Source organism: Chlamydotis macqueenii, chromosome 12 (genome assembly GCF_036417535.1).
Source record: "Chlamydotis macqueenii isolate bChlMac1 chromosome 12, bChlMac1.mat, whole genome shotgun sequence".
Taxonomy (NCBI): Eukaryota; Metazoa; Chordata; class Aves; order Otidiformes; family Otididae; genus Chlamydotis; species Chlamydotis macqueenii.
This window is the reverse complement of record NC_141567.1, coordinates 10,975,606-11,000,252: the sequence shown is the minus strand read 5'-3', so window position 1 is coordinate 11,000,252 and position 24,647 is coordinate 10,975,606. Positions and strand designations below refer to the sequence as shown.

General features: G+C 44.0%; 1 protein-coding gene across 2 annotated transcripts in view; it reads left to right on the top strand.

The window, feature by feature from the left end:
* Positions 1-12,959: 12,959 nt before the first annotated feature.
* PDE8A (phosphodiesterase 8A) overlaps positions 12,960-24,647 on the top strand; it is a 131,792-nt gene continuing 120,104 nt past the window's right edge. Inside the window, exon 1 of one of the 2 annotated variants that reach the window (XM_086757345.1) lies at positions 12,960-14,523. In XM_086757345.1, the coding sequence (XP_086613471.1) occupies positions 14,350-14,523 (174 nt within the window). In that variant the 5' untranslated portion in view covers positions 12,960-14,349. Of the gene's footprint in view, positions 14,611-24,647 lie in introns of both variants that reach the window. The other variant, XM_086757344.1, reaches the window with a different exon arrangement.

Sequence of the window (24,647 nt, the reverse complement as noted above, 5' to 3'; positions counted from 1 at the left end):
GTATCAGAACGTTGTTGTGTTTAAAGCCTTTTAGACGATCATTAGACAGTTCAAGCCCATGGTTGACACCAAGCAGTTTTCCACCGGTGTGGACTGAGGTGTGCTAACTCTAGGAGAGGCAGAGCTTTACTGCAGAATTGTAGGTTATATTAGAAGTACTTTAAAAATGTGGAATTTTACTTGGCTGTATTGACTACTTTAAATATACAGTTTCCCAGAAGACACTGACGTTTTGAAGGTGGATACTGTGGCGAAGGGGGTCAGATTGCAGCCTTACTTCCAGGCAATGACAAATACTTCCTAGGTGACGTAGGGCAAGTCACTCCATTTGTGTTTTCCCTGCTGTAAGGAATTAGAATCATAGATCAACCGATATTTATGATGTGTTCCGGTATGTCTGTGATAGGGCCATACAACTTTAGCTAAATGAAAGTTTACTTTTATTTGCTGTTCAAGAGATAAAAGCAAGCAGGATGGCAACGGCTCTAGAAGAATTCAAGGTTTCTGAAATCTCTTCTGAGGTTCTTTTTTCACTGAAGCGGTTAACAAAGCTTGCAGGTAGTGTATTCTAATGTGCATCATTTAGCTGAACACTTTAAATTCTTTTAGTTATATGGCTCCGTCTGTCTGGTTTTGTTTTACTTTTTTTTCCACTGCTGAGCTCCATAATTGTTCCTTTTAGCCACAGTCACCTAAGGTCAGGCTGTACCTTGCTGAGGAGCCGAACTGCAAACACGGCTAACTAAATCACATATCTCCAGCCCATTCCTGTTATTAATCCTCCCAAGTTCTGGGCCTAGCACTTGGCATAGCTACAAAAGTACACTTTTGATCGGAAGTTCACATTCTCCTCAAGTGGAGGATGAGCTGGGTAACTCCTGCCTTTTTTTTTTTTTTTTTTTCTTTTAGGAAGGATGTACTGTGGGAGCTACCTCGGATTTATTTCAATAATGCAGGGGGCACGGACAGCTGTATTTAAAGACCAGTGTTTGTGCAATGTGAATTTAGTCTGATAAAATTCAGTTTCTGTTCCCAAAAACGTCTTTCAGAGCGCTTTCATTAGTAAATATGCTGTCACTGTAACAAATATGATGCTGGCTTTAAACTGATGAGAAAATGGCCAAAGTACGTGCAGTTTATACTCTGACGGGAAGCTGGTCTGGGTATTTAGGTTTTATCTGAAATTTATAGGACTACAAAGATTTTTTTTTTTTTTTATTCCTGCTTCAGTCTCTGTCTAGCGGGATCCCTGCTTAATTTACTTTCTCTTCCTCTTAAAATTTTCACAGTCTTCATCTCTGCTTCAGTCTGTTGTCTGTTAAGTTCATTGCGTGGGAGCAAGCAGAGCAAATTCAGAAAATCCAATTGGGAAGGTTGATGTACTTTGTCCCCAGAGCCTCCGGGCAGCCCGGGAGAGCCCAGGCGCTGCCAGTGCAACCCTGTGCAATACAGGGATCTAACGTAAAATGCCATGCTGGGATAAATGTGGGATCAATCTGCCCTCATTAGGGCAGCTCAAATAGCAACATCGGATAAATGCCTCAGATGGGAATGTATAAATATAATTCTTAATGTGTTGATGTTATCAATAGGTCAGTATAGTAAGAGAATAAAAAATGTTGTCATGTGGCAAAATGGTGAGAAAAGTTTAAAAAAAAAACAAGATAAAAGTAGAAATCCTAAAAAGGGAGAAAACCAGCAGCCCTCCTTGTTGAATGTTTATATATTCCTCTTATAGGTCAATATTTAGATACATGTGGGAAAGTGCTTCCAAAATATTTCTGATAAATAGCCTAATACTTCTGAAACATGAGGCGAGGAGTTACTTGGTATGCTTTGGGATGGCCTGGTGCCTTCAGGCATCCCCAGAAGCTGCTGTGAGAGTGTGAGGATGCCTGAACACACCTGGTCTATTCTGCTTGGTACCAGAGCGGTACAGCCGTGCAGCCCAGCTGTAATCAACTGTTGATTTGGAATTGGTAGCATCCACAAAAGTCTAATATAAAGTAGAAATGATTCGTGCTTGACAGAGAGGAAGGGGAATTCAAAGAATGCTTCTGCTGCATGCTGAAGATCATAACGCTGTCCACACACCTAAAGAGCAACATCTAAAGGCAGCCTGGTTGCTTAGAAATAGCTACACTACGTTATCGTCTGCAATGACACTGAAGTACAATTTCTAAGACCATATCCCTAGCAGATTGTCCTAAACAGTTCAGGGACATTTAGCACATCCATCTCTTCCTCTAATGGGCAAAATTTTTAGGACTAAGAGGAAGCTTTTAAAACTGTGGCTAATGCTGTGTCAAGATGTGTGTTGCAGCATTGTGCTAATGTACAAGAAACTAAAACTAAAGGCAGTGAGCAAAATGAAGGTGGCAGATCTAATGGAGTTCTCTGTACTCATGAAAATGCAGAACTACAATAACAGCCAAATAAAGAAAGGCAAATCTGATTTAAAATTATCTCAGTTTGCCTAAGTGCCATATTGTGGCCATGCAGGAGACCTTTGAGAGGGATTCTGGGTTCTAACCTCACTGCATTGGAGATACAAAATTAGCAGGTACAAAAAGTCTGGCTTTCTTGGAGAACAATCTCGTGGGGAAAAAATGTCCCCTTCTGATTGACCAGCACTAAAAGCCTGTGGCTGAGGCTCAAATCAACAAGCTCTTGAAGGCTGCAGTGAGGCGATGCCATCGCACCGCTATCCTGAGGAGCTGCGAGCTCCTCCCGGCGCCCAGGGTGCTCCCACCACCCTGGGGTGCTTTGTACCCCAGAGAGTCACCTTTTGGCGATACTTCATTTCTCCCTCCCACACTTCTAAGGAACAGCCAACGCAGCTAGCCAGCAAAGGAATAAACAACGTGTTTGACAAAGCACGTGCAATCAAAGGATCTGCTCCCTCTTATCTAAACCTGTGTGTCGGTGATTTCTGTCTGAGTGTCTAATGTTGCAGGTAATTTGTACAGAGATGGATATCTCTAACGATCACTATAGGTTAGTGCCTTTTTTCCATTCTTAAATGTGCAACAACTTGGGCTGCCAGTTGGGACAAGTTTGCAGTTCTCTGGTTTGTTTTGTGAAAACAGCATCTTCATGGAAGAAGTGGATGTGGTATACTTAACATGTACACCTACAGTCTCTCTCCAAGCACAGCACTTCCAAAGAGCCCTTGTATACAAACTTTTTCCTGTTACTTAGCTTATAATATTAATAAAACCTTGAATGGAAAGGCTATGAGGGATGGAATTTGTTATATTGCTTTTTTCTTCTTTAATTTGTTTTTCTTTTTGATCATCTGTTACATAATTAGTGAAATACCTTGCAGCTGGATGAATAGTTTCAGCTGTGAGATCCCTCAAGCTTTTTTTTTTTTTTTTAAAACGAGCAAGCAGTTTAAAACTCAAAAGTGAAATACTATTTGGGATTGGAGCCTGGTCCTGCATCCTCTCATTGCTGCTGATCCAAGGTAGGAGGAAAATCAAGCCTGGGCTCCTGCCTAGACACTAAATTACTTGTGAGTGTAAGAGACCTGTTAAGTCTCTCCTCTCTCCATGGGGCAATTGGTAGAGAGCTGAATGGTGCCTTGCCCAGTCAGTGGCAGGTAGAGGTCAGGCCAACCTGCTGTTGGTTTTTGGGGAAACCTGCAAGAGAGGGCAAGTGTTTCCCAATGTCCCTCCCTAGAGCTTCCTGGAAATCCCCTCTGGATGGGGGAGAGTGAGCCGGGGTGGAAGCCCCAGCAAGGTTTGCCTACCTGTGCGTGATGTATGGACTGGTCAGGGCACCAGGTGAAAAGGGAGCAAGGGAGATGGCAACTCTGGGTGCGGTAAGTGGGGAATAACACCCCCTGCTAACCATACACGTGTCTGTGGATAACCAGCGACAGCTGAGTGCCGCACAGCTGCGATCGCCGCCCACCTCTGTGCAGCGCAAGCCTGCGTACACACTCAGCCTGCTGTGGGTAAGCTGAATTCAGACTATTACCTCTTGTAGTATTTTTCTTTAATACCTGTATTTCTCCCCAGTGGAAAACTGATTTTGCTGGGATTTGCTGTTCCTGCTGAAAACAAGCATAGCTGTGTTTGGAAAAACCTTTTGTAGTGAGGTTATTTCAAGAGTTTTAGTAAGCATCTTATGTAGCAGACATCCTTTCTTTTTTCTTCTCTCTCACAAGGCCACATAGCTTTTCCGATGTGAATCTGTGAACGGACAGTTACTAACTCAGATCTTGAAGTCCTCAGGGCTCGGAGCTTTTTTTGAAAAAGTGGTCATTTCTTTGGCATCACATCACAAAAGGAAGATGTGATTTTTAGGTGTTTATACCAACTGAGCAAGAGGGAAGTGGCCTGTGTGGGGGTCTGAAGAGATGTCATGTCTGAGAGGTGATCCTGACCTCCTCAAATGACTCTGACGCTTGCCTAATGAACTTCCAAGAGTGCAAGGAGATGAATAAATCTTCAGTTGTTTTGTCCAGATTGGTATACTTGTTGTGGTAGTGAATTTAAGAGTGATTGTTCCGACTTGATTATTTTAATTCTTTGTAAAGCTAACGTGTGTACTGGTTTCCTCTGAAACTCCCTGCAACCAGAGGTGCCAGCCAGATGAGGGCTATGGGGAAAGGTGTGTTCAGCACTTGGGGCTTGTGAGAGACAAGGGGAAGGAGCAGCATTTCTCCTGGTTATACGTGTGGCCACCAAAGTGTTAGGCCTTTCTGCAAAGGGATAGGAAGTAGACATCTCTGCCCTGGAAGTGTATCAGGGAGACAAAGAGATGGCATCACAGCTTATTTCAAGTGAGAGGAGGTTAAAAAAAGCCTCTGGACAGAGCATGACGAACCTACTCACTTGGGCACAGTAAGCGCGGTCCAAGGAGGTCTTGCCAAGGCGGCAAGAACCATGAGATCAGTCTCCTCCAGTTCATTGGATCATCCCCTGCCCCATCTGTTTGGAAGTCTCTCATGAGTTTAAAGGACACTTTAAAAAACTATTTTTCAGCTCTGTTCCCAAACCATTCTGGTGATTTTTTTTTTTATTTTTTTAGTGCTTGCTATTGTCACTCTGTTACAGAGCCTGTCAACCCCTGCAGCACCCAGCTGTGCTGGCTGTAACCATAATTCACAGAAACTGCCAAGTGCTGTTCTGCTTAATATGACAGATCCTTCCGTGATAGCTGCGCTGCGGCCAGCCCATTGGGAAGGATGGTGCCCATGTGGGTAAGATTTATGTTCGTCAGGGCTGTGGTGAGTGAGCCTGCAAGCGCTGCCTTCCCCTTTTCAAAAACTCAGAAGATTTATCTCCCCAACACATCCTGAGAAAGAGTGTCTCTCTTTTTAAATTTTTTTTTTTTTAAAAATAGCTATCCCCAGAAAACTTACATGGTCTGGTTTCTCCACCTGCCCTCAGCGTGGTGTCTCCTTATCTCTCCCCCAAGTTGTCATCTCCTCTTGCAATTCCTGTGGTGTTGCTGTTCCCCCTGCTCAGCTGCATGTGCAGACAGCTGTAAAATGGAGTTTACAAGACTCATGATCTACGAGCGCTGTGCCTTGGCACTGCAGAGGTCGGGTTCTCGTACATTCCTCCTTACAGCCGTCTGCACGCAGAGCTGCATGCAGGCAAGTGGCAGGGAATGCAACTTCCCTGATGGGAGCTTAAAGAAACAAGAATACAGTTGGAAAAATGTGTGAATCATGAATGAAACATTACTCATGGAGCCTGATTGCAATGTAAGAACTGGATGTGAAGCACTCCTGGAAAAAGGGGTACCTCTGGAGAGAGTAATAAATTGCACAACCATCTCTGGGTTATCTGTTTGACGGTGGGCTATGCTTCTCTTGGGTAATTAAGGGTTCAGCTCCTTGCACATGTAAGGATACTGCCTCGCTCCACAGAAAGACAGGGAAGGGTTGCACATAGTTGGGTATGACTGAGTGTATTTAAAGGTATTGGTTTGGCACAAAGAAAGGAAATGTACTTGCAGCTAACAGTTGTTAAGTATTCAGATGAGGTCCATTTCCCTGTCTTATATTCAGACATGTTTGCAGGATGAATTTTTCAGATGTTTGAGTGATCTAGGAACATAAATTTCACAGCCAGTACATGGGATTTTTTTGCTATTGTGAATATATTACTGCTCGGTACGACCACGGATGATGGATCTGTGCCTTAAATAATAAATTCAGCAACCATGAAAGCCGTCTGTTCTGCAGGTGTACAGGCTCTGTTAAAGAGTAATTTTAGGGAGTTTTTTAGCTCCTGCTGCTGCCATACTGCAGGGATGAGTTCCCAGCTCTGTATTTTGTTGCTCTCTTTGCCACTCTTACTCTGTCTGGGAAGGGTTAAGGATGCTGGCCCAGGAAGGAAGGCTGCTGGCCACTAGCACTGCTGGTCAACCAGGAGTAAGTAAGGAGTAAGTAAGAAAGCGGCTGCTGGGCAGGAGGCAGTGGGGACCTGGGAGAGGGGAGAGAGTCAGGCAGAGGAAGTCTGTGGTTTTGAAAGCTTGTCTTGAGCAAGTCTTCCCTCATCAGCCTGAACTGATCTTTTAGCTGCTGAGGTAGGCTGCAGGCCACAATGTGATATAAGGTGTTATGGCAGCATGAACCAACTTATAGGTCTAAAGGTTCCTGAGGCTGCGGTCCCTCTTGGGCTGGGCCAGAGGCTGGCTAGCGAGGAGGGGGGCTCCAATACCCTTGGGAAGCAGAGGGACAACAGGCAGCAAGGCCTGTAGGGTGTAAGAATTGGGTATACCGCTCCATCTGAGTGGGATCAGTTTTCTAGCAGAAGGACCAGTTCTCATCCTTCATTTAGTAAATTACAAACTGAAAGTGTTGCATACTAAATGAATGTGAGTATGCTTAAAAATACTTAAAAAGAGAGGGGCGAAATTCTCCAAGAGGGGAACAGCTAATTCTCTGTGGTCACATCTGGCTGCATGGCACTGTATCCAGGGAGCTAATCCTGCTTCTGAAGCACAGGATAATTATAGGGGAGTGTGTGGGGATGACAGTGCTTTGTTCCTCCCTTCCCCACAAATTTTTGGCTGACTGGAGGCGAGGCCAGGCGGTGGGAGCTTGTGGAGGCTGCTTTGGCAGCAGCAGCTCACAGAGGATTCCTCCTTCCCACTGAACTCTGGGGTTGGCACCACTGGAGCAGCCAAGTGTCTGTCCTGCTGGTCACTGAGCAGCAGTGAGTGTGATGTATAAACTACAGCTGCAATAAAAAGCAGTGCAGCATCCTGTATCTCATGGATACTGCATTCCCCGGGCTGTGTAGGGCTCCCAGGCTCAGGGATTGGAAAGACAAGTCTTAGGTGGTGGTCTTCTCTAGGTTATCGGGACTTAGGTACTTGGGCAGAGAAGACTGGGAGGGAGAGGGAAAACCTGTGAGACTTTAAGATAGTGGTAAGGGCTCTGTAATCTGCTCTGGCCCCGGATCAGTCCAAGGATCTACACCCACAGTACCTAGAGAGACCAGCAGTGCTGTGGGTGTCAGTCTCGGCTGCCCCCAGATCCAGAGTCAGCTTCCTTTGGGGCAGAGGAGATTCAGGGAAACCATGCTCTCACCCCTTTTCTCTGCATGCGCCTTGCTCCACTGAAACCAGGCTTCAGCTGAGCCTGCTGTAAGCCAGCAGCCTCAGAAGCCCCATGCCCAGTCACTAAAGCTGGGTGGCAGAGAGATCTGGTCACCTTCACTCTGCATCTGCAGGGTGCTGCTCTTGGGTGATTTGAGGAGACTCTATAAAAAAAAAAAAAAAGGTAGAGAAAGTGTAATTCTGGAGGATTCTCAAGGAGTGTTAGACACATGGACAATTCCGAAAGCAGAAGAAATTAGGAGCTTTTGTGGGAGATTTAAGAGGGATAATGGAACTTTTGGGAGATGACAGAGGCAAAGATTGTTTTGGAGCAGGGCAAAGGATTTTGATGTGATGGGGGAAATGGCAATAAAAAGCAAATGACAAAAGGAGTCATAAGAGGAGGAAGGAAAAGGTAGGATGAAGCAGGAAGACCAGGAAACAGAGACAGGGAGACAAATCTTTAGGGTAGGATGGGGCCAGGACAGAGACATCCACGTTGTCGGACAGCAAAGAGGTAATCAAAGTGGAAAGGAGGTACAGTGCAAAAGGGGATACGTTTTTCTCCCAGAAAGTGTCTGTCCTGCTGATCACTGAGCAGCAGTGAGTGTGATGTGTAAACTACAGCTGCAAGAGAAAGACATTTTGACACCAGTTATGACAGTGAAGCTTGCACATACATGAAGTATCTGAGCTTTAGACTTTTGGTGCTAGAGTTGAAGAAGTTGCTGACTTAGACTGTCTTGAAGGCCCTGATTGCCAAGTGGTACAGACAATTGTCTGTGTTCTGCAATCGCAATTATGCAACAGCAGCAAGCCAGACAGCCTGCCAGGCCTTCAGAGCGCTTCTGTTGATTGCTTTGGGGTTTTTCAGGACATCAGGAAAGCAATGCAGAAAACAAACCCCTTGTACTTTCCAGGAGCTGGGGATGATCTGTCTCAGGACAAATTTTACACTTGTCTCGTGTGACCTGAAAACGCCCAGTTCCAGGATACCTGCTGCTTATACTCAAGCAGGCAGATGTACCCTGGCCTGCTCATGGGCTGTAAAGCTGATACTAACTTGTGGCTAAGGCAGAATGTGGTTCCTGTTTTCTCGTCTCAAATATATTGGGGCTGGAGAGATGAGCTCTGTCACAGCTTGCATGTGTCAGTAGTTTGCAGTGTAGAGTCCATTCAGCTGTTTGTGTCCTGGCACCTTTTCCACAGTTTCTCCACCTCCTCCTCCTCCTCCCCACTGCCTCCTTCGCTGGCCTAGAGACCAGCAGGATTGCCTAACTTTTCAGAAGGCCAGAAGCCACGGTTGGGACAGAGCTGACTTGAGGGGAAAAGCAATTAAAACCACATAGAGTAATCTCGTATCAAGATTGCTGCCTCGTGCTCCCAGGAGTGCAGGCACACTTGCTCTACCATCACTGAACAAACATTTTTTCAAAGCACACTGATATTTCTTGTTCATGCAGGTGCTAGTCCATCATTTTTTTTTCTGCATAATTCTGCCTGTCAGTGTCTTGGGCACTGAAATATTATCAGAATTGGATTTTGGGACCATTTTTTTTTTTATTTCTCTGGGCCTTCATATGCATTTTTGTGTAACTGAACAGGAGTGAATTGTCCCGGTGCTCATGCACGAAGTCTTAGAGTGTGCCACGAGAAATGGTCAGGGGCAGTGGGAAATGGATGGATGCTGCTAATAAATCAAGGGGAAGTGCTTTTGCTCACGGAAATTTGGGGGGAGATAGCAGACACAGGGAGCAGTGGGGGAGATCTGGGAGTCAGCGTGTTGTTCAGTCTTTTGTCGAAGAATGCAGGATCTAGTGTAACTTGTCTGTGAGATGGATGAGGGAGTGGCCAAATACTGTAATTTTTCAATCCCTTTAAAGTGTTAAGCTTAGGTATTTGTTCTCTAAATACTTTGATCTTCCACAGCACCTACTTGTCTACAGACCAAGCTGATAACAATCATTCCAAGCTCTTTCCTAGCCTCCTTTCTTATTCTGCAGTTCTGAATGAAATTCAGCCTTATTCTCCATAAATAACCTTTCTCATTCCCCAGCTGTCTCCTAGAGCTAGTTCTCCTCTGACCCCTCACTTACTGACTCTGCACTGACCTTCCACTTCCCCCACAGCCCTGATCTGCCAGTGTCTAGGCTCCTATTCTTCCTCTGCTCTTTTGCACTATTTCTTTTTTTTTTTTTTTTTTTTTTATAATAGAGCCCACCATTTCCTGAGCTGCACTTCAGCAAATAAGCTTGAACAAGCCCTATATCCACAGATTTTATATAGCGTAGTGACAAATGACTAACATTGGCACTGATTTTGATGTTTTCACCCCTTCCCTCTGATTTGAGGCTGTGGGTAAATCTATGCTTTCAACTGTATTTTTCTGTTGGTCATAAAGAACAGCATCAATGTTTCCAAATTGAAGAGGAACAAGCCAATGCCTCTGCCAGTGTCTTGTTCAAACAGAATTTTTTGTCTTTAGTCGGATTTTCATCAGTGTAGCAACAACTCTAGTGATTTCTCGTGGTTTTTATTATAAAACTACTAAGGGATTATTCAGGCATTTTACAGTCCCCTCATCCTCCCATTCAAGGCAGTGTAAATTCTCATCTGAAAAACTTGCAAAAGGAGGCTTTTTTATTTTTGTTTGAAGTTAGGGTGTAGATTGAAATAATCTGCCTAGAGTTAGAGTTAGTTCTGAAAAAGGGTGAAGAGGTCATGCTCATCGTATCTGCATGTACACTGCTGTTTTGTCATGCTGTTATTCGATAATGTTGAACAAAGCATTTCTTCTTACCCAGTATTTATTTGTCAGTCAATTGGATAATCTAAAGTATTGCTTGAAAGAGAATTTGGTTGCCTCCAAAATGGAAAGCAGAGATGTTTAAAATATTGATATTTTTTTGAAATGACACCACATTTCATCTTTGTGTAGCTGCAAATCAAACCCATTTATTTTACAAAGTAGAAAGCTTGACTCTAGGTGTCAGCACTGCAAACTGAATGTGGAACTCTGAAAATGAAGTTCTGCTGTCTCTGACTCCTCCAGTGCCACCAGAAATAAAGTGCAATAGCAGTTTTGCTGACAGATCCATTAAGGCTGAAGAGGAGAGCCCACGCTTGTGGTTAATGGCACAAGTAGGAATTGCAGCATTCATTTCTTACGTAGCCTCTTTCTAGCTGTACTTAAGTGTGTTCTTTTTAATGGGATCTGGTAAATAATGTTTAACGTAAAGGAAAGAATGAGGAAAAGAGTCCTCTCCAAACAGTACTCACTGTTTAAAGCTGGTATGTTAAGCTTTTCTCATTGTTTTTTGTTAAGTGCTTGTCTTAAGTGGGCATCCGAAGTGATGAGAGAGCACAGGATTCCAGTGTCTTTTTCTGGTTCCAACAGGCTGTATAGATCAGCTAAATTAATAGGGTGGATTAAGTTTATGTGACTAGTGCTTATACATTAAACTGCACAGTAGCAGAGACATTGGGGAAGGAAAAACTTGATTTTCCATCCTTTATCGCTAGCAAATACAGGAAGTAAATAAAAGCATCTTGACAGTGCAAGTACTGCAGTTATCCTGAAAAACCCCGTTTCTCAAAAGCCCTGACTTTTGGCTTTGCATCTCCTGACTTTATAAGGTGCTCTCATCTGCATCAAGTGATGCTGTTAAGTATATGCCATTCTTGCTGTCATAGTCATCACTTATCTGCACATTTTGCTTTTAATGACCACCTGATGGCATTTGTCGTGTAGTTAAAGTACTGTTCAGAGCTGACGGTTCTGAATGCACAGAAGCGCTCGTGCTGAATTGGTTTCTTCTGAAACGGTGTGATTCTGACAGGGGAGCACAAAAACGTTCGTGATACAAATACAGAGTAATTGTGTTCTCCTGCGATACATCATTTTCCTTCCTCAGACGCTGGAGCTTATTGACAAAAGTCATGTCTCTGATACTTGTTTTTCTCCACGCTGCTGAATCTAAAGTTTGATCCAGCCTTCCCTAAACTGCTGTTGCTTCTGAGCTGTTTCTCAGCTGGGGAAAACAGGCGTTACCTTGGGGAAGCACCTCTGCGAGTCCCTGAGAGTAAAGGCTGGCAGTGCTACAGATGACATGTCGAGGAAAGTGAGAGGCACATGTGGAACGTGAACAGGGGGCTTATGAGCAACAAGGGTTGTGTGTGGTCAGTAAGGTGTTGTAGGTCTGTTGCTGGACCTGAGCTGCACTTGAGCTGGTGCTTCTGAAACGTGTATGGTCTATAGCTGTAACTTGTCCTGCACTGAGCATGGCGTTTTAAAGGGCTTTAAATACTGTTTTCTGTCTTGAAGGATGTACAGACACCTTGTCTCGCAACACATCTATATGATTATCTTCACTGAAAGAGTGGTCAGGCATTGGAACAGGCTGCCCAGGGAGTCACCATCCCTAGAGGTGTTCAAAAAACCTGTTGACATGGCACTTTGGGACATGGTTTAGTAGGCATGGTGGTGTTAGGTTGATGGTTGAACTTGATGATCTTGGAGGTCTTTTCCAACAGCTATGATTCTATGATATGGAAGTATAGTTTCTTTCATACGACAGAGAAAAAGGGTCTGTCTGCAGCTCATTTTTTGAGCCCTGGGGTCTGGCTCCACCCATATAGCACCATCTTCCCTTTTCGCAGTCTTTGCTTTCAAAAATATTTTCAAAGAAACTGGCGTGGACAGGGTTGAAGGGAAAGACGATGGGAAGCAACAGCAGAGCATGGGCTGTGGCTGTTTTCCTGTTCCTGGGGAACGGAACACTGTGTCCTTACAGGGAAGCAAATGGCAGCCTCACTGGGGTGGCCTGTCGTGCTGAACATCCGTGGGGCAGCTGAGCCTCTGGTCCCAACAAACGGTGCTGGGTGAAGAATTCTACAGGTGGATTTTGGTTTGTGCTTTTCAAAATTTTTTTTAATTTTTTTTTTTTTTTTTAAATCAAGAGAAAGAAACTAGCTGGCCCTGGGAGGGTTGCGGCCGCACGGAGCTGCCTCACCGCCCGCAGCCCTGGCAGGGGGCCGAGGGGCCCCGGGAGGCGCTTCCCGCCCCCCGCGCGGCCGGTGACGCCGCCAGCGCCGGCCGGGCGCGCGCGGCGCGCCGGTTTAAAGTTCGCTCGCTGGGGCGGGGCCGCGGCGCGGCGCGCCATTGGCCCTCGGCGGCCGATTTGCATTGACGGCAGCGCGGGCCGGAGGTCAGCGCCGGCGGGCGCTGCTATTGGCTGCGCCGCTGTCAAGCGCCCGGGCAGCGCCGGCGGGGGGAAGGGCGGGCGGGGCGGCCAGTGGGCGGGGGCGGGCGGCAGGGGCGGGGGCTGCCGCCGCCGCCGGCGCCGCCGCTGCCGGGGAACATCAATAATAACACGGCGGGCGCGGAGCGAGGGAAGGCGGCTGCGAGGAGAGAGGCATTTCCCCTGCTGCAAGGGACGCAGACACCACGGCCCTGGGAATTAGAGCTCTCGCCGCTGCAACGCTTTCCGCCGGGATGGGACGCTAGGATCCTTTTCCTTCTACTTCACGCCGTTTTAAATTTTTCCTCCTTTTTTTTTTTCTTTTTTTTTTTTTTTCCCCTCGCTGTTTCGCATCTGGCCAAAAAAAAAAAAATCCCCCCTAACATGGAGGCCCTTTGATGCCTCCGCCAGCGGAGCCGGCTCCTCCCGCCGCTCCGGGAAGCCCTCCGGGCCGTGCCCCGATTTTCCGAGGGCCGCCCCCCCGGCGCTCGGCCGGGCCGCTGAGGCGGCGGCGGGAGGTGGGGGGGCGAGCGGGGAGCTCCCCGCGGCCCGGCCCGCTCCGCTCCGGTCCCGCGGCGCTGAGGCGGTAGCCCGCGGCCCGGCGGGCGGGATGCGGCTGCGGCGGGCAGAAAGCCCGGCTGCCGCCTGACGGGGGGCTCTTCCTTCCGACAACGACGACGGGAACCTGAATGTCACCCCCGCGGCGGCCGTCCGCGACGGAGGCGGCGCGGGACATGCCCGGCGCGGCGTGAGGGGCGCAGCCGGCTCCTCAGGGCGATTTCAGATTATTAGTATTTTTATAAATCTATTTATTTCAACCCCCCTCCCTCCCTCAAAGCACAGCCCCGGCACGGCGCAGCGCCGAGCGGGACGGCGAGGAGTGAGCGCTGCTTGGCGGGGAGCGCGGAAGACGAGGTGGGGAGCGGCCCCCCCCGGCCCCGGCCCGCAGCCGGGTTAATCGGTAACGCTGTGCGAGCCCAGCTGGAAAATGCGCCGAGCTCCGGACTAGGCGGGAGGCGACGGTGCGGTGCCCCCGGCCGCTCTCAGCGCCCAGCCGAGAGGACACTGGGGTGTGTGCGCGCCTGTGGTTTGGGGCTTGGGGGTTTCTTCTTGTTTTTGCTCCCCCCTCCCTTTTTCTTTTTCTTTTTTTTTTTTTTTTTTCATTTTATTTTTCCCCAGAAGGAAAGAACAACCTATCAAGATTCTCAGATGGCTTAGAAAAATTAATAATAATCTGTGAAAATATGAAGTCGACCGATTCTTGATTTTTCTTCCCCCCTTCCCTCCCCTCCAGCCCACTGCTGGGATTGAGATAAAAGGACCAGTTTCCTGGAGGACAAGGAGAACAGACACGTTTCTGGTGGTGTAGAAGGGACTGATGGCAATGCTTCAGAGTGTAGCGGAGACGCGGGAAAGAGATTCAACCTGTTAACAAAAAAATTAAGCAGGGGGAAAATACCAACAGGAAGGAAAGAGATATCTATATATACACATATATATAAATATATACAATTTAGAAGTATTCCCCAGGTGGCCACAAAGCATGGGCTGTGCTCCAAGCATCCACATCTCTGACAGCAGAGTGGTCTATCACAGTAGCAAAGAGTCCGAGGAGTGCAATTCCCCTCACCAGACCAACACAACCATGTCTCAACAGCAGCAAGGCAACCCCGTCCCAGGATTATTCATTAAATCCTCCAACACATCCACTTATAAGGTGAGGACTAATTCCTCTAAGAAAGACAAGAGGGAGAACAGCCAGAGCATGGAGGCAGAGACCCAGACCAGCAGATCCAGTGTTAAGGTAAAAAGGGTGCTAAACATCAGCACGGTTTCTCTCAGAACAGGAGCTGGCTGTAGCGGTTTGACCCAAGGAGTCTCCCTGCTGAAGTGATCTGTTACGGGGGAGTTTTTCCTGGCTTGAGCTGTTACTTTCGTTTATAAACTAATCAGTCTCATGAATCGACTTTATAGATGTACCCAAGCCACTTTCTTCATTCCACAAAACGAGTTTTCCGTATGCTGGGAAGGAGAGCGGTGTAATTGTCCTGGTCAGTCGTTAGAGTCAGGGGCACGGGTCTTGCTTCCAAACGTGGAGGGCCCATCCGTCCGTGGTGGGACACTGACGTGCATGGGAGCTGCGCTGCCACTAACTCCTGTGTTCTACATGTTCGTTCGTGCTGGCTCGCCCCGTGTTGCTGTTCGTGCTTGTCGTGTTTGGAAGCAGGGGCAAATCGCAGTCTGGAGTGATCTGCGAGCTGGGCTGATCAATTTGCATACCTCTTCCATTCAGAAAGTTGAGAGGAGAGCAACAGTGGTTTTTGCTCTGGGTACTGATTTACATTAACAGCTTGTTGACCTTGTGTCTTGCTGCAAATACGGTATTTTTGGGAGGTTTTTTTGCATGTGTGTTAGCGTGCATGCTTTTGTGTAGAGATAAAACACAAGGGTGTACGAAGTCGACAGATACACTGAAAAAATTGTAATTTATGATTTTTTTTTAAAGTAAGGGAGTTAGTGGTGTGGAGTGCTTGCTTGTCTATTTACTTTCTATTGATGGCCTGTTTGTTTATGGGTTGTACTTTAGTTCCTAATGCTATCGGTTTTGGTTATTCCATACCTTTGCTTTTTTGGGGGATACTATCTCTATTTTGTAAAAATCAGTAATTGCAAATACAAAAAAAAAAAAAAATCAAATTGTAGCAGCCTGGGGGTTATATAACATGGCTGATCTGCTCTGGGTTATGGTGATGAGAACTGAGATACACTGCCGTAAATATAAGATGCAGGCAACAACTAGCTAAATGTCTGGTGTTTTGCAGACTTGCAGAAACTCTGGTGATCTGTAGTTTTTGTAGGGTTTTTACATGATCGTTAAGACAGCTTCTAGAGTGTTGACCTGGAACAATTTTCTTGAGTACTGTGGGTGACTTTCTTAAATTGTTTTCCTTCAGATTTAGTAATCTCAGTTCATAGGAGTTTTTAAAAAGTCTAGAAAATGAGAAGACTCTTCGTAAGTAGTGAGTTGGAGGAGGAATTAATAATACCTAAGGCAGAACATGAAGCTGAATGGTGTTACACTAAACTTAAATTTTTGTATTAATAACACTGTACAGGAAACGGAACTTTACGGCCCTATTCACACGCGATAGACATGCTTATTGTATATTTAACACAGTAACCACAATAAGGAAACTTAAGTTGTCATCTGAATCCTGACAGTTGTTTTGCTAGCTGAATTTTATGAGTGATTATAATTGCACATTACAAACTTTAAACAAAAAATATTCCTAAAATTTATATTCCGTGAATTTGTCTTCTGTGTGCTTGCTTACAGGGGGAAAAAAAACCTCCAAAACCTGCTTCCAGAAGCATGCATGGGAAGCAGTCTAAATTTTGTTAAATTTTGTTGTTCCATTTCAAGAACTTTGTAAAAGTTCATGTTACCAGGTTGGGATAATTCAGCCAGATGCTATACGACTGATGTTGGTTCATATGCATACTATAAGCTCATTGGCAGGCATTCTGATTTTTATCACTCAGTCGTATTTTCTGCCCTTGTCATCACTCTAAGCACATTGCTGTGTAATGATGGGTTTTGAGAAATGAGAGGGGAATTCTGTTTGTGACCAGCTGAACACAAAATCTGTTGGACACATCACATCTGCATGGTTTTCATGTGCAAAATCCTATAATGCTCTTTAGAGCTATAAAGCAGCATGGTATTTCATTCTCTGCTTTTATCGTTAGAGTGAATAGTATGATCAGATTTACAGTTCTTAGTGTGCTAGATAACCGCGTCGTCTCGGGGATTGTGCTGGAGGGAAGGCTGTGCTGTCACTGGAGAGCAGTTCTCACAGTGCAGTGAAGTTGGTTGGAAAGAAACAAAGTGTGAGAGCGTTGAAGGTAATGGACAGGAGCTTGAAAATCCTGAAGCCAAAAGGAGCATCGGGCAGGATGTTGTGCTGTTTTGGAGTTAAAAGGACTTTTGATTTGAGGAAGAACTGTGAGAATTAGAGTGCTACCAGGAACTGTTGCTATTCTTCAGAGTGCGTAGCACACCCTCTGCGGCCCCTGGGATACCCTCGCGCAAACGTGAGATGCTGCAAACCTTTTGTGCTTCAGCCAACGGTGGTGTCATCAGAATTTGTGTGAATAGCCAGTAACCTGCCTGGACGGCATTTTCACTTGGTTTCAGGGCGCTTTAATTGAAATTCATTCACATTCTTTTGCAGTATACGTGCAGATTAAAGCCAAGGGAGTCCTATGTGAGAGCTAAGAACAAAACCTGGCCCGTGTGTAAATCTCGTGTTTTAACTTTAGCTGGCATTGACATTAAGTTTATTAAAATATGTATAATAGGTAATGGAATAACTTTTACTTAATCAGTTTGTTGGCTGTAGTGCACATTTTTCAAATAAGAAAGTGTCATAAAAAGAAGTAACTCATGCTAACTGTAAAATGGCAGGATATATATTGCTCACTAGCCCCTAGACTTATTCTGGCTTTGTGTTTATGTGTTATTATATCTTTCTTCCGGTCAAATAGCAGAGGATCATTTTCTGGGTGTGTGGTGTGAGCATACTATATTTTGTGACTTGCATCAATTTACGAACTGTAGCTAAAAAAGTTACCAGTACTTTCCTAATACGGAAAACCCTAAGTTTATCCATAGAAAATTTGCAGAGCAGTCCTGAAAGTGTGTGTGCAGAGATAGATGCTCTAATGCCCATTTCTGGTATATATGGGTATGTGATAGTACATGAGAAAGGGAGGAACCCTTTTAATAAGTTATACTTGATTATGGCACCTGTATCTCCCTCCTTAATTAGTAATTTCATACATGGCTCTCATTTGAAGATTTATGAGCATCTTGGAATAAGTGCCTTAACTAAAAAGTGAACAGCCATGAAAACCCTTCCCTTAATTTTCGATATGTCAGCTCCACAGCTTAAACTCTGTACTTTTCCCGGTGAAGGACGAGCAAGACTTAAATGCAGCAACAGTGACTGGGGTTTGATTGTCCAGTGCTACATTAAGAATTTCAAATTACACTTACCCAGTACTGTTGCAAAGGAGAGTTTTCCTGATTTTTTTTTTTTTTTTTAAGCTCTGAAAATCTGAAGAAAGTGGACTCAAAGTCATGATAGTCTGCCTTTTTCATATATATAAGTTATGATTTTCTTCAGACATTTGTGTTCTTGAATTTGTGGTAAAGGTACTTGGCTTTATAGAAAACTGCTTAAACGCCTTTAGAATAATGCCTCTGTTTATTCTGTAGCATAAGTGGAGTAAATGCTGGAATGGTATAAGGACTTCATGGGCATTTATTTAAAATTGGCTTGGGCATTCAGAAGCCTGTGCTGTCCCAACATACTATGTGTGTGTCACACTTCTATAGTGTGTTAATATAGACAGTAGCACATACATTGCGCGTTTATTTTGCGCTGTCATTCGTTTACGTACGTGAGATTTCCTTCCTCTTCTCTTGTGTAACTCTCCTTGTCATGTATATTTAACACAAATATGTGCATTTGGGTGCAAGGGGATCAGAGAGTAAATCCAAACTTCCTTCATTTTAAATTAAAAGTAGTCCTAAGCCAGCAGGGCCAAATGTGAAATAGTGTTTTGATTTATCAGCTGACACAGGACAGCCAGTTTACATTCATGGCCCTACAGTAAGTTTTCTTCATTCAGACTTTGTGAAATTGCCTGAGAATTTTGCACTGACTGCCAACCAGTGGTTGCATAATTCTGCATATAGGAGGCTGTATGTTATATTGTACCTGCAGTGCTGAAGTGGATCTTGTTTCAGCATTTAACAGCACATTATTTAGTTCGTTAAGCCGTCTGCTCTTTTCCTGTCTGGTAATTCCTTCCCCTTGGAACACACAAGCTCTCTCTCCCTTTGAAACTCCCACACGTACTGTCCATGCTTGCACTGAGGCCGTCCACCCTTGCTTGATTCCTCCCTGTTCCCACTGAAACCGTCCTCAATCATTTCCCTGACAAACCTCCCATCACCGTTTCCCTCCCACTTCCACTGACGTCAGCCCTCCTGTACAGAGATCCTTGCTCCCACTGAGAGGATCCTTCCCACGCTGAGAATCACAAGCTTTTCTCAATCTTTACGGCTCCAGAATTTCAGGCTGATGCTGTTAATGCTGCTGTTGCAAGGCATGAACCCTTTTCTCCAGGCGATGGGAGCCTAAGCTTTAAATGGTATGAAGTGAACTGGTGTAGTAACATGTGAACTGGGTTCATATTTAAGTCTGGTTTTTATGTTTACCTTTTTATTTTCTGTTGTTTGTAATGTAAACTGGAAAAAAAACCAAACTGTGAATCACTCGCAGCGTAGATCACTACACTACTAAGATAGCATAACCTGTGTTTTTAATTTTTAAAGTATTATTATTATTTCCTTTCTTGGTCGTGCAAACCAACTCACGAAAAATGTGTCACTAGATCTGAGGGCAATTCCTTGTGTGACTGAGATGAGCAGGGTTAGACCCTGAATTTTGGGAGTACTTACTGTTGGTAAAAACTTCACCGACACTCCTTTGAGCTGTAAATTCTTCTGCCGGACACAAAACACTGACTTCTCTCTGCCCTTTGCATTGTTCTTTCCTGCCCCTGGTCTGAGCTTGCTTTGTTTCTCTGCCCTGACCATTTTAGGTAGTTAATTTCTAAGCTTTTCCTTTTCAGCCACCTGAATGTGTCAATAGAGGAAGTACTAAAAACAAGCCTTTATTTCTACACTTCTAGGTATTTATCTTACTGTGTCGTACCCTTTGTATTCTTAATTGCGTGGCTCAGATTGAAGTGTGAGTGCATCCACAGTGAGAAGTTTTCTAGTTGTGGAACGTACTTAGAAGCCAGGCAGAAGACCGGGAGGTGATGCACTCGGTAGTTCTCCCTCCCTTTCTACCGTTCCCATACCCCAAACCTGTGGTGTGAAACACCAGTGCAAGGTACCAGCATCGCCTTGCTGTTCAAGGTGCCAGTAATTCAGATTTTACATTCAAAATAGTAAGTCTAAATATAAATTCAAGCTGTGAAATGGTTACACCCACTTGCAGATACTTCAATGAATTTTAGATCATCTATGTGAATATGAAGAATTTCTCGTTAGGGAGGTTGCTCAGAGTTTATTTGAAACTCAGAAAAAATACTGTTTGGAAACTGTTTGCTTCCCATGTTGCATGCTTTAGTACTTGTTCCTCATGTTCAAGTAAATGTCCATGTCAACAAAATGAGATATATTTGAAAGAGAATTTTTTTTAACATCCATTGAAATTGTTCTATCCAACAGTTGCCACTACCAACAGTGATAAATTGCAGTTTTAATTATTATATGAACTTCTGTTCACCTTTCTTGGCTGCCACCTTTAGAAGGGACTCCAGAATTGGGTTTCTTAAGCAATAGTAACAATACAATGCAAATATTCCACTTTTTGAGCTCTTGGAGTGCCAACTGACTTTCAAATGAGTCCTCAAAGAGGAAATAAATATTTAGAGATAGGGACAGCTAAAGCTCTTACTAGCTCTCAGCGAAAACTGAAAGAAACCTAAAGCAAATATGGAAGGAGCAGGGTGGCCCCAAGGTGAAATTGTTTCAGTACGCACTTTACGCAAGCTGTCATTTTGTCGGGGGCCACAGAAGCACCTGCATGCGGAGGAGAACAATTTAGCATTGTGTTCTATTTTGGTGGTGTGCATGGATATAATATGCCCACGGTGTAAACTGCTTTACCAGCCATGGAGGGATTTAAAACATTGTTAGCAATGCTTCTGAGATTGCACGCAGGCTGTGATTTCGTGCCCAAAGCCCAGCTTTCCATGTGAATCGCAGTGTTTTGTATCTCAGACCCGTTCATCCGGTGGAGATTCACTAGGAATTTGCCTGGCCCTGTGACATTCTAGGCATTGCTATCCATCCATTGGGTAAAACAATTAGGTAGCTTAATTTAACTGTAATTTAAATTGGCACAGGATGACAAGATGCAAATTGAATAGCTTTACTGTGCATGACATACTAAGTAGTTTTATTGCCCAGAGTCAGATTTTTTAAGTTTTCAGAGGCATCAAAGAAATTATGTTGTTAAAGCCCTCTACTTTTCAAAAAGATTTCAGCGTCCAGCCCCTTTTTCGTTCTTTCTTGAAGTCCCTGTTAAGGCCAGAATGTAATAAATGCTGTTGGTACATGCGCTGTGAAATTAAATAGCGCAGTCTCTAATTTGTGCGTTCTTCCAGACCATCCCCTTTTACTATGAGTTGAACTGCTGGCCTCAAATCAGACTCCCGGGCCCTTTTCTTCTCGTTCTTGTAAACTCTTCTGTAAGTCTGTCACTCTGCGTGAAGTAAAAAGCTTAGCATTCTGTAAACCGTCTCCCGCATGTATGGCTTTGTTTCAGGAGAAAGGACGAGGGCTAGAACCTACTTTCTGACATGGAAATCTGCTGGCATGGATTAAGTTATGTCTATTTTGAATGTGGTTGGCAAGGTAATTTGAGATTTATTTTTTTTTAATAGTGCTTTAAATGTTTAAAGATAGTCTGCATATGTATGTAGAGAGTTAATGTCCTTGCAAAGCAAAAGAACTTGGAATAAAAAAGGAATTTTCAAGATTTAAAAGCAGTTTGAGGCATTAAATACTATTGCTAATGAAAAAGACTCTGATTTCGGTATGAGGGACTCAAATTAGGATTCCCATCTTTGCTTGGAGAAGGAAGAAATACTGTTTTTTGTTCTGCTGCTTTATTACCTGACACAATTTTTGAGTACTAGATCCCTAGAAATTAGGATAATGTATTTTTCTTGGTGTGAAGACAGTCTCCTTGTTGGTCAGATAAGTCTTTCATTCCCGAGTGAACTAAATGAATACTATTTCAAGGATTTATTTTATTAATCAGGATAGAAATTAATCTATTTGTTAAACAATATTTTTAACAGATTTAAGTTGTGTCTGTTTCTTTGTTGGAAATGAGAATTCACTCTTTTTGCGAAAGCAGAATTACTTTGCACATTCATTTGAAACTTGCACAGGAAACTTCAAACGTTTTGTATGCCTGGAAAGATCAAACCTTTTCAAGTAAGAGGCATTTTCCTTTGTAAATCAAACATCTTCCATAGTGACATGGACAGACTTCTGATATTGTTAAGGGGAAAATGGTAACCTTGAAATCTTTTCATTGTTTTTTAGATTTCCCAGCTTCCTAAGTAAATCCATACAAAGAAAACACAGAATCACTGGGCAAATATGAAAGAATGACATCCTCTGCTTCCCATTGTTTTTAACTTTGAGTTAGCAATGACCTTTAGCTCCCTGCTGGGATGCAGTGGAAACTTTATGAGGCCCCATCTTACTCGCCACTAAAAGACAACGTCTTTTTAAAGTTACACATTTACCATCGCTTTCTGTCTTTCGGTTTGAGGTTCTGTTATCTCTAATAAAATTTAATCAGACAAATTACCTCAGTAAGTGCTCAGCAAAGTACACTTTCTTTATAAGGATCTTGTTTGAAAAAACTGTGCTGATGTTTTAATTAAAGCACAACAAAAGAACGCTGATCCGTATTGAATACAATCTTCCTCTATTTAGGAGTACCTACACTTTTGCATCGTCAGATAGATGGTGTTCCTTGTTCATACTGAATTATCAGAATTGTGTCTCTGCTGACACTGAAGTGTAGGACTGTATTTTACAACAGTGGGTTTAATTCCAGGTTTTTAAATGCACAAATGTACCTATGTGATAGGTAGATACGTCAAGATCAGTGTTCAGCCGAGACGTCTGAGTTTGCAGATGCGTATTTCTTCTTTTTGGAATACTGTCTGCTGTTTCTTTCAGTCTTTAAAGGTTGATTTTTTTCCTAAAAGTTTGGTGAGAAATTCCACAAATGGTTGAGGACAACCACACCTACTACTTTAGTAACTTGAAGCAGAAGTGACTTGCCCTGCACACTGCTGCAGCTTAACTGCCTGGTAAAACGGCGCTTTTCCGTGAGCTGTAACTCGGTGGTGAATATCTCGGGCTACGATGAACATCAAGATGTAAGTCTGCAAGCACTGGAATCCAGAGCTCAGCTGCACACTGAAGTGTGGATCACGTTGAGCTTTCTGGCAAGATATCTGAACTTTTATTTTTCAAAACAAAGCAAAGAATTATTTTCAAATACTGAGGATGTTTATTGGTGGTCCAAATTCTGACTAAAATGACCGTCCTTCAGCCCCATTAAAATCTGTGGGCTGGAGGGGTGCACCTGAGGCAGACCTCAGGCTGCTGTGTTTACCTCTCACTGTGGCAGGAAATAACTCCGTGTTGGATATGCGATTTGAAAATAAAAATAGTGGCAATAATGTTTGTATTAAAGGCTGAGTTATTTGCAATCGTTCCAGAAAGACATCAGTATAGCTCCTGTGGGCAAATCGCCGGCTGTACAGAAGCTAGTGGCAAAGTTCTTACAACTTTCAGAACGGCCAGAATTTGATCTCTGGCCTGTAACCAAAACTTACCTGACTTCTCTCAAGTGCAACTAGGATATCAGCCCTTATGGTTGGGTTCCGTGTTTTATGATTGCTTAGTCTGTAACTAATGCAGAAAACTACCAATAACTGGTATTATTAACTGTCTAATGACGGGAGAAATGGGATAGCCAATCGATTTGCTGTCGGAACTAGGCTGCCGCTGGTTAGCGTGGGCTCTTTGGCCAGCTCGCTACCTGTTTCTACCTGCACGTTTGATCTTCATTACGTGTCATGGGCGATCATGTTCCCAGGAACATAAGAGCTGCTCTCAGCTCAAACTGTGTCCGTGTTACGCAGCGCTTCGTCTCAAGCAGCAGTCAGCACAGTGTGTTTTGGAGAGAGATGCAAGGAATCTATTTAAAGGTACAAAAATGAGAAGAGTTTTTCATGTTCCTCTTCTGGCTTTAGTCTGGACATAGTGATTTACTTCTCATTTTTCACAATTTTGGTGTGTAATATGATCATGATATTTCAGTTTTGTCTCTTTAAAAGTTTGTTGCTAAGTTGACAAATGCAATAAAAGAAAATTGTACTCTTGAGTGGAATTTTTGAATGGAGGATTAATTTCCCAACCAGCGTTAGCACATACTTAGCACTGAAACACCGTCAGTGCGGATCGTCTCTGTATTTGTTTCGGCAAATACTAACGCAGGGACCAAGGACAACTGACAAAAATGTTTAAAAGAAAGCAAGAGGAATGAATTGTAGCCAAATACAGGTTTGCATTTTGAAGACGACTTAATGAGCAGAGAAGCTAGTGCTTTTTTTATACATAAGGCAGAGTGAGGGTAATGTTGATATTTTAGAGGAATGAAACATTTCAAAGCCAGGCAGAGAGGGTTTTGCAAACCCAAACAGCTTTTGTTTTGTTAACAGCTGCCCTGAGAGGAAGAGTAAGTCCTGTGAACTCAGACGCTACTTCATGCTTCCATTGATTCTGCATAACTTTTAATTTACTTAGCATTTGTTTTCTTTTGGGGTGGTTTTTTTTTTTTTTTTTTTTTTGCTGCGGAAGTGATCTGCTTTCTGCAGAACCTCAGATGGAACCCTGTTTTGCTTGTACTGTCAGTTGTTGTATGTCCTTGATTCTGGAAGTGATGGGCCATGTTCTTTGCTGTTTAATGCCATGGAGCTGAGTTCTGTCGCGAGAGCAGTCAGGTCACGTTCAGTGGCGGTGCTGTCAGTCACAGCCCCTAACCCCAGCAGTGACACTTTATCCCTCGGTGAATAACCTAACATTTTACCTTTACCAAAGTATGGAACCTTTTACTTTGGGGCAACTGCTTACTTTTTGGGAGGAGTTTATGTTTTCTG